The sequence below is a fragment of the Cupressus sempervirens genome, chromosome 6 (assembly GCF_028749045.1).
Source record: "Cupressus sempervirens isolate cs-2001-9-10 chromosome 6, ASM2874904v1, whole genome shotgun sequence".
In the NCBI taxonomy this organism is placed as follows: domain Eukaryota; kingdom Viridiplantae; phylum Streptophyta; class Pinopsida; order Cupressales; family Cupressaceae; genus Cupressus; species Cupressus sempervirens.
The window spans coordinates 67,144,234-67,154,520 of record NC_143123.1 but is presented as its reverse complement, the minus strand read 5'-3'; the positions used below and the strand labels follow the sequence as shown (position 1 = coordinate 67,154,520).

Below are 10,287 nucleotides of genomic sequence, written 5' to 3'. Positions count from 1 at the left end.
CTGCAGCCAATTGCCAGGCTATTTGTTTATTCATTTCGAACTGTTTTTCTTGGGCTTTCTTTGTCTATCCAAAGGCTTGATCGTGACTACTAAAATTCTCTGTTTTCTGAGATTATGCTTTTCCAAATTTGAAACTCGATTATGATTCCCGCTGTTCTTTTTAATGCTTCTTACCAACCATTAAGATGGGCTAGGAAATCGTACAGAAGATTAAAGTCTCACATTTTTCATGAGTTTTTTTCTTTTAAATTGTTGTGGGGATAATCCTAGGCCAAAAAGATCATGAGGAGGCTGAGCATGGAAATCTCCTGTTATGCGAGATCTGTACTGCAGAAGGTTTTTTTCTATTATCACGTCTATCAATAAGACAAGTGATAATATAGATGATGGTTATGGGTGGAGATAACACAAACGCAATACGCATCAAACATACATTTCTTATCAAAATGTTCTATATTCTACAGTACTTCAACTCTCATTAATATATTAATTGTACAACTATATGTATTCGGAATATTACAAAATTCACCTTATCTGGAATGTTAATGTTACAACATTCACCCGTCTCCATTGTTTGATCACTTAGGCATACAAACAACTAATCTGCTAAACGCTAGATGCCAAACCATTATATGATGAATGCCTCAATCTATAGAGGTCTTGGAAATTTTTACTATGTAATCTAAGGCAACCCTTATCGCATTTTATAATTGCAATTGGAATTGAGAAATTATTAACTATACTCCAACAGATTATGGAGATTGTAGAAATGAAGATCTAGAAGGCCTTCACAACATTATGTTTCCTAAAGATCAACATACCCCTCTTTGGATTTCATTAATCAGAAGTAAATGTTGAATCTGTTTGTTCCTGATCCCAATAATATATGCTTTTTTTTTTTTTTTTTCGACTTTCAAAGATCTTTTTTCACGAGAAAGATAAGTGTGTTGTTAGATTAGGCTTCATTTGCATATGGCTTGTTGGAACAAATTATAACGTCTATTAGTTTCAGTAGTACCTTATAGAATTTTAATGGCAAGAATAAGTGAGGAGGATTAAGTAAAGAAAATAAGGTTTCAGAAGATGAATGTGGTAAAATTACTAGTTAAGATTATAGGCTAGGAAATAATTAAACATCAAGAATATTCATGAGGATAAATTATATTTCTATGGTGAAAGTTTTGGAGTACTCATTGATGGAGTGATTGATCAAGAGTATATGGTGCTTATTAAGGTTCGAGTACTTTTGTTGTTAAATATGATAAGAACCTATAAATGTTAAATTGGAGGCTATTTAGGAATTAGGATAAATAATTTTGATCATCTCAAGTTAGTAGCATTATGGGATAAATAAGTTCACTCATCTAAAGTTAGCTTCTTGTTTTGAAATCTGAATTCTTGTATGATAAAACCTTTTTAAATCTTTTTTCATTTTTTTTCTTGCTTGATGTTGATAGATTTGAAGGATATATATAGATTGTGAAGTTTGATTTTTTAAGATAGTTAATAGATTTTGTGCACTCAATATAGATTGTTTTCTAGAGAGTTTGTGAGATAATGATCAAGAATTATATTCTAATGAGGGTCAATAGAGAACTTGGTGGAATTCTATAAGGGTCAGTTTGGTTGTTGGCATAGGAATTGAAAATTAGAATAAAAAAATGGAATGAGAATGAGGATGGAAATGGGGAATGGGAATAGAAAAAGACAATTCTAATCCAGTTTGGTTCACCTGGAAATCGATTAGGAATATGTTAATCCATTGTTTGCTTGTAAAAAAATAGAATAGGAGTAAGATTAAGTTTTATATTTTTAAAAATATTTCCCTTATAAAAATTTGTTTTAATTTTTTCAATAATGGTAAAACAAGCACTGGTAGGAAAGAATGGAGAAAAAAACCTCCAATCTAACTTGGGACAGATGTCTTATATTATTACATTTTAAAAGGGGCATACCCTAGTGAACTCGTTACTAAAATGAATAGAGTACAATTAAAACAAGGGTATACCCTGATGTATTACATTGTCTTAGTATATTTAACCATAACCTCTGCCAGATAAAGCATATTCAATCGTTAAAACCACCTGCAAGCTGACCGATCTTCCTTACTGAAAAATTCCATCTTTCAATCTTATCACTTGAAGAGGTTAGTCAATCATAATGAAAATATAGACCAGCCAGCCATGTACTTTGGAATAATTATGGTTAATAATTTAAGTAACTAATTGTTAAGTAAATCATGGAATAACTCTAAAAGGTTAATAATCCTTAATTAATCCTATGAAAACAATGAAAAATGCCAAGAAGATAATATACTTAGATACCACTACAAGGCTTAACTGTTAATACTCCAACTTGATATAAAAGGAATACATGGGAAATATTAAGCTTCGAGGTTAAACCTCGTTGACTAAACATGCCTAAAATATAAAGATATTGACAGAGACCAGAGTATCCAGAAAAGAGAGAAAAACAAAGAAACATACATACCAACAGAGTCATAATTTATAGATATGACAAGAACTTCTAAAATCAGCGCAAGATATGACTATCTATGAAAGCCTCTCGATATAAGCATCTAAATAATAGCCAGAGTATGTCAGAGCAGAGAAACCACCATAAACATGAAACCAACACAGTCCTAGAAATGCAGAGATTGATCTAAAACAAATTAACTAGTCTACTTAAACTCTTGGAGATAGAGATGAAAAGATACATCGCAGTTGAGCCGTTGCTAACTCGAAAATTAATATAGATCAGTTAAATTTATGTTAAAATGTCATAGAAACCAAGACAGAGTATAGGCTACCCTCCTTATTGATTAAGATGACAGAACGCTGGTCAATTTGGGTTTCATCTTATTATAGAGGAAAACAAGATTACAGCAAGCTACATTACTTCTCGCTAAACACAGATAGCCAAGTCTCTACCTGCAAAAGAGGCCGCAGATATCTGAATGCTTACGAAAAATATCAGATAACAAGTCCCTGAATTAGAGCAAGACTATCTCTAACTAAACATGGAATTCTAACTAGCTGAGAAACTGAGCTAGTCTTAAGATAATTTGACAAACCCAGATTTAATTGTTCATAAAACCCATAATTGATCCTGACAATCAACTGAAAATGTTGCAAGTAAGGAATTGCTCAAGCATACTAGCATCCAAAGGAGATAAAAGCACTTGAGATAGAGATGCTAGGCAGCCTTGGCAATCCAAGGCCACACAGGAGCATAGATGTAACCACATTTTTTCATTTTTATTTTATTCATTGAAGTTAATTGAGAAATATAATATATTTCATTTTTTAAAACAAATCGATATAATAATAGAAATGTTATAAACAAAATGTTATAAAAAAAATTATTAATTTTTATATATTAAAATAAAAATATTAAAAAATTTAAAAAATTAATTAATTAAACTAGTAAAATATGTTCATTTATATACGAAAACATACAAAAATTAGTCTCCACAATAATATTTGGAAAAATTATTTGTGCGCCATCATAACGAATTTGAAAAAATCAGATTGGGAATATGAATGACCTATTCCAATAACATATTTTTTGGCATAAATATATGCTTATTTTTAGGGCAAAATTGGAATTTGTCTTCCTATTCCCAATTTTGATTAAGCATTCCAAGCAACAAATATAAAACATATTCTAATTTTGTCTTCCTATTTCAGTCCTATTCCAACAACCAAATGGGCCCTAAGGGTACTCCAATACACAATGTTGAATTGGAGAATTCCTTATAGTGTAACATTCTTGTGAGAGGAGAGTTGCAACACAACTTGATAGAATTCTATCTAATTGAAGATTTATTTCTTGAAAGAAAGGTCTTTTTAACGAGTTTTGTTCTATGTAAATCTTAAGGGGACATCCCTTTGTCAAGTTGAAGTATAGTTTCATCAAACTATCTACCTATCTTTTAATTCATCATGCGAACAATTGTATAAGAAAATTGATTCAATACAAATTTATTTGTTAATAGTGTCTATTGTCTTTTTTGACAAAGGGGATTGGGAACACTTTAATCTATAAGTTTCTTATATCTTACTGACTAATTTGTTAAAATCATAGGACAATAACAATGTCTTCAATTCAATGTTCAAAATAATCACAATTTTATTTTATCAATTTAGAAAGAAAGAATATGAAGCTACTATGTCTTTTAGCCCTCACACCCAATTTTAAATTACAATTGGAAAATAATTATAACAAATAACACTCAAACTATACTAGAATATAAATAAATGACTATTTTATATTTTATATGTATACACTCATTAAATTAATTAATAATCTACTATTTAATTATGTTTAATTATCTTATGATTGTTGTTGAAACCAAGCTATATAAAGTTTCTAACGGCATTAGAGATTATTTTTCATTAAAATAATAACAAGTATTAATCAGTGTTTGTATGCATATTGATTAAAAATAAATTAAAAAATAGAGAAATCTTAAAGAATCTAAACATATTGATAAAAATGAAATTAGATGTTATTAAATACATCTATGAATCAATAGTGTCTTCACTTTTGAGATCTTTAACAAGAGATTTTTGCAATGGTTTTGCTTCGGCTCATGCTACTGCTGCGTTTCAAAATGATGTTGTTCCCATCCACCATCTTCCTACTGCTATTGCGCTCCTTCTTGTTGTTGCTGCATCTAGTGGTGGGTCTTCTGGGCAGTCTTAGACGTTGTCAAGGTCTTCCCAGACGGCCCCCTCAAGATCTCGGGTAGCTATGAGGAGGTCAGCGATTTCATATGCAGATGTGGCTTCTTTTGAGGTAGGCATCTATGGTCCTGCCTCTGTTGGGAGAGGGGGACCTTGTCCTTCGGTGTTGCCTATCTCTATAAGTAACCCCATCATGGTTAATCTTGATTTTGATATTATGGATGAGATCTTCAAAATTGCAGAGGATTTCTCTTGTACTACTACTATTTTTTGTTTTAGGGTTCCTGGCCCTCTCTTCTAGATTTACATGCTTGGATTTCCAAACACTGGGAACCAATCATAACTGATACAATTCAAGTTTACCCTGTGGCAAGTGGTTTTTTATTGTGAAATTTGAAAATGCTGCAGATAGGAAAACCATCTTCTGTAACAATTGTTAATCTTGGGAGGAGAGGTTTCCCCTGATGGCCAAACTCTAGTATGAAACGTTTGATCCTCTTACTGAATCCTTTTATAAAATACCTTTATGGGTAAGATTGGTGAATCTTCCCCTTCATCTTTGGCTGGATTCAATCTTAGAGTTTGTGGGGGAGTCCATTGGGGATTTCTAGATAGTTGATATAGATTCTTCTGATGTGTTTAAGATGACATATGCTGATATTCTTGTGGAGGTTGATGTTTCTAAGGTTCTCCTTGAACAGATTATGTTGGCTTCTCCAAATGGTTCTTGGACCCAAAATCTTGATTATGAGGGTATTCCTTTCAGATGTAGGAAATGTCACATGACTGGCCATCTCACTCCGTGGTGCTCCTCTAATAAGGTTAGATCAAAGAAATCACCTTCTTGGTGGTTGGGGGTTTCAGACCATCATTATCCTATTCGAAAACTATCCAAGGAAGGAGGTGTGGTGGATTTCTCACCTCAGAGAATGATCATTCTTTGGCAGTTGCTACTATTGTTGTCTTTGATGCTATAGATGGTGTCTCTAAGGTGGCTTTGGTTCATAATGTTAAGGTTGTCCCTTCTTTTGATGTTGTCTCTATCTAGAACATGGATGTTGGAGCTGCTTCAGTTGTCTTTTCTCTTGTTGTTATGGGTATTGATGCCCATGTTTCTTTTGGGAGGGTTTTGGGGGTTAGTTGTGGTGCTACCCCTTTCCCTTCTATGGATACTATTGTGGTCTACCCTGGTTCTTTAGGTTTATCTCTAGATTAGTAGATGGCTGTTGAAAAGGTGGAGGATGGATGGACATTATTTAAAGGAAAAAAGTCAAATCCTCCAAACCTTCATTTGATATGTCTTTACATTTTCAAAAGATTGGACCAAAATGTAAATCTTGATGGTCATTTGTTATGTTTTTCTAAGTTTTTTTTTAGCCCTCTTGTTGGGAACTATGGTGAGTTCCTCTAGTTTGCTCAGTGGTGTTCCATAGTCGTGTTAAGATCCTTCATAGCTATATTTTTCTTTTCTTTTTGTTCAAAGTTTCGAGTCCTTTCAAAACCCATTTTTACTTAATCAAAATAATGTCTTCACTTCTCAATATTATTCAATTAGGTAGAAGTGTCAAAAAGTAAATTATTGATTCAATTTAAACTTTTATTAAATTAAATCTTCTAATATAATAAATTTATTAATAGTTAGAAATATATTTTCAACAAGATCATAATTATAGTTGAAATGAAATTTTAACCTTCAGTAATTTAAAGTACTATAATATATTAAATAATGAGTCATTATGCTTTTCCAAAAAATATTTTTTTGTTATTAGTGTTCTTTGCAAGGGAAATAAACTAAAATATTGTCTAAGTAAACCTTCCATTGCTCATTCGATGGAGTAAACTTATTAATAGTTTCAAACAAATATTTTCAACGAGGCCATCTTTAAAGTTGAAATGAAATTTTAATCTTCAATAATTTAAAGTACTATAATATGTTAGATACTCATTCATTTGGAAAAAAAAATATTTTTACTATTTTAACTCTTTGTAATAGAAATAAACTGAAAAGTTATCTTAAACCTTTTAGTTACCCTTTAATTACCTCTATAACACACAAGACATCCTATTTTTTTCATTAAAAAAAATTGATATTCTAAGCAAAAATATAGTTTCTAGGAAATTCTACCATAAAGATCTTATATTATTAGATGATAAGTCACAAACTTTGTCTGATATAAATTTTTTTCTTTAATCAATATGTAGAGTTACTATTGTAAAAAGATATTCAATAAATATTAAATACATAAAATAAAAGTTATGATAGTTCAATGATTATTTTTAAAAATTGCTTCTATATTTAGTAAATAAAATATTAAGTAATTTGTTCACATTCATTGTCAGCATTATCATGATGTATTTGTCTATATGACTAAAGCTGGCAAAACATGTATTTAATAAAATAATTAATATTCATTAATCTAAAAATATAACTAGCAAGATATTTAATATTTTTTATTGTACGATAAAAAATTAGGTGAGAATATTAGGTCATACATTGAGAAGATTGGGAAATCATATATTTCAACTTCAAATTCTTCAAGTTGTTGAAAGGTATACCAAATTTCTATTAAAAAATTAGTAACCTAAATGCACCACTTAACTTTTATTGTTTGTGATTGTAGATATTAGCTTTGTATTCACTAAGTAGCCAAAAATATAGCTATGACTAGTATGAAGATCTAAGTAGTAAAAAATCATCTTAATGTAAAAATGCTATTTTGTGTAGAGAATAATTGTGTCCAAAGAATACCAACCAAAAACTTTGACCAAACAAAATATATATTACTATTCACCATATCTACTACCACCTTAATCATTTATCTCCTATGACTTGTGAAACTAAAAATTATTTCTTTATTTAAACAAGACAATTAATATTAATTTAAAAAGTCATCTCTGTAGTTAGTCAAAGAAAACTTTGACTAGAAAAACAAACACATGTACTCAATTTATAGACCATTATGAAAACACAATAATCTCCTCAAATCATATCCCCATGTATGATTGGCAGCACAATGAAAGTACAAGAAGCTAGCTTAAGTGATTCCTACACGTAAAGAAGAATTAGGTATTACTTTTTCTATCATTTACCAACTTCAATGACCATTGCCTCCTAAAAGTCTAGAAAAGATAAGAAATAAATCTCATTTCATTTTGTCCAAGTTTTCACACTATATACCATATGACTATTGCTCACAAAAGTTTTCATTTTGTCTAGTGTAAGAGCTGCATTCACTAACCAGAGTTGTCTTCTTGAAGGTATTTGCAGGAGCTTGGTGGAACTGACTTCTCAAATCATAAGAATTTCTTAAACCAGGAGAGTTAATGTCATGGTTATGAGTTCCTTGGTATGTTGTGAGAACAAACTGAGAATCTTCATTACACCGCTGTATTTTCTTCTTCACCAAACATCCCTTTTCATTACATTTGAAATATTGCCTGTGAAACACAAATATTTAAATTTATCTTCAGTAAAATATTCAAATTTATCTTCAGCTTTTATATTTAAATTTATCTTCTTTGAGACTTGGGAAGAAGAAGAGTATAATACCTCTGGTAACGGCTATTTTTTATTGGTTTCTGACCATATTTTTTCCAACGATACCCATCATCTAGAATATTTGCCTCGCTTCTTGTTTTCAGAGTTATTATCTTGGGCTGAATATTGATGTCACTTTGAGATCGTTGAGTTGGGTTAGCTGAATCTAACTCCATGATTATACAAAAGAAAAATAGGAAGATGGAGTTTTGAGAAATGATATGAGAAATATAGGAATTGAGATAATATAAATGAAAATTTTGAGAATTGACATGAGAAAGATAGAAAGTGAAGTAATATAAATGGAGTTTTTGAGGAAATGTGTAAGGAAGTTAGGGATAAAGTAATTATAGTTGGAATTTTGAGAAAATATAAAAGTTTAAGTTTTAGTTGTATAATGAAATGATTTTGAGTTTTGTATAAAATATTTTATAAAAAACTATTCTAAATAGTATGAAAGGACTAGTGCAAAGAATCTAATCTTTAAATGATCTTATCAATGATAAAGAAACATGTGTGATTAATGCATTAAGGAGGGTTTTGATAGGTACATGAGGAAAAGGTTAGGCATAAGTCATAGACAAGAGTGCAAAATCAAAGAAGTGAGATAAATGATCATGAAGTTGAAAAAGACGAAATACAATAAAAGGCTCAAATCTTGTGTTGAAAATAAGGGATTTATTATGTAAAGGAGAAGACAAAAAGAAAAAGTTAAATTGAACTAAGAAATGTTGAGTGTGCCTTAAGCGAGGCTAACATGGGGGAATTATTTTATTAATTATATTTTGTCATCTATGAGATCATCATGTTCTTGTCAAAGTACATGATTTTTTATCTTCTTCTCTTTCTATCAATGTTTCTTTGTATAATTGTTGTCGTCATACATAGAGAGATATTACTTGTAGCATAAATTACTCCTTTAGTTTGGTTACTTATTTCTTTGCCTTTAATTTAATTACTTGTTTTTTGGATTTTTCTTATGAATGCTCTTTCTTATTTACCACCATTTATTTTTTACTCTTTTACACTCTAAATAAAGAGAAAATGTATGGAAAAAAATACCCTACCTAGAGGTATAACTAGCTGATATAAGAAAGATAAGAAGTGAGGTAATCTAAATGGAGTTTTTACAAAATGTGTAAGTAAAGGAAGATCAAAAGTGAAGTATATTTGGAGTTTTGAGAAAACATAAGTGAAAGTTGGAGTTAGGTAGTTAGTTTGATATGAAATATTTTATTAAAAAATATAATGAAAAGAAGTCGTGTAAGGAATGTATTTTTTAAATGATCTTATCAATAATAAAGAAATGTGTCATTAACATAACAATGATATTTTGATACTTAAAAGAGAAAAAAATAAACACATGGGTCATAGACAAGAGTGCAAATAATGTCAAAGGGCCCTTGGTCCACTAGTGAAGTTGAAAGGCTCACAAAGAGCCCACTAGGGATCAAGTCTTGCTGAGTGCAAGGCCCCCAACATCTAAAAGGGATGAGGCTAGGATCATGCCTTGGGAGAATATGGAAGAATGGATACCCCTTAGTCCTTGGTTCTTAACCAAAGAGGCTAGGTGAAAAAAATGACCTCCATAAAAAAAAGAGTGCAAATAATAATTAATATTAAGTGCATAAGGCAATCTATACTATGAGACAGTTGGAGAACTAAGATGAATGTTCGTGAAGTTAAAAGAGATGAATGTTCATGAAGTTAAAAGAGATGGTGAAAGATAAAAGGGTTAGAAAGGATAAGAAAAAAGAGTAGTCAAATCATATCTTGAAAATAAGAGATTTGTTATACATGTAAAAAATAAGATAAAAGGAAAAAATTAAATTGAAGTAAGAAATGTCAAGAATTCCTTTATAGGTGAAGAAAAATATAAGTTAGGATAATGGATAATACAAATAGTTTAAAAAATGATGCTAACATGATAATGGAGGTTGTTGCGGCTTCAGCACCCCCTGGGTTCCACTGTTCTATTTCCTCTGAGGCTTGGGTTGTTGAGGCTGTGAAGATTGAGGACAGGTGGAAGGTAAAAGCATAGATCTGTGTCATCGTTTGTGA

At 30.6% G+C, this 10,287-nt stretch overlaps 1 protein-coding gene across 1 annotated transcript; it reads right to left on the bottom strand.

Moving 5' to 3' along the window:
- Positions 1-7,584: 7,584 nt before the first annotated feature.
- On the bottom strand, positions 7,585-8,983 carry LOC149551160 (putative WRKY transcription factor 45). The gene is made up of 2 exons (XM_089789638.1): positions 8,239-8,983; positions 7,585-8,126 (listed from the first exon to the last, which is right to left on the bottom strand). Exons 1-2 carry the CDS (start codon positions 8,400-8,402, stop codon positions 7,874-7,876), a joined length of 417 nt encoding a protein of 138 aa, XP_089645764.1. The 5' UTR covers positions 8,403-8,983; the 3' UTR covers positions 7,585-7,873.
- Positions 8,984-10,287: the final 1,304 nt, after the last annotated feature.

What these genes read in the sequence shown, in the direction of transcription:
- LOC149551160 (XM_089789638.1), bottom strand. Translation starts at nt 8,402, where the DNA reads ATGGAGTTAGATTCAGCTAACCCAACTCAACGATCTCAAAGTGACATC. An exon ending in AAAAATAGCCGTTACCAGAG is followed by an intron (nt 8,127 to 8,238) that starts GTATTATACTCT and finishes TGTGTTTCACAG; the next exon opens with GCAATATTTCAAATGTAATG.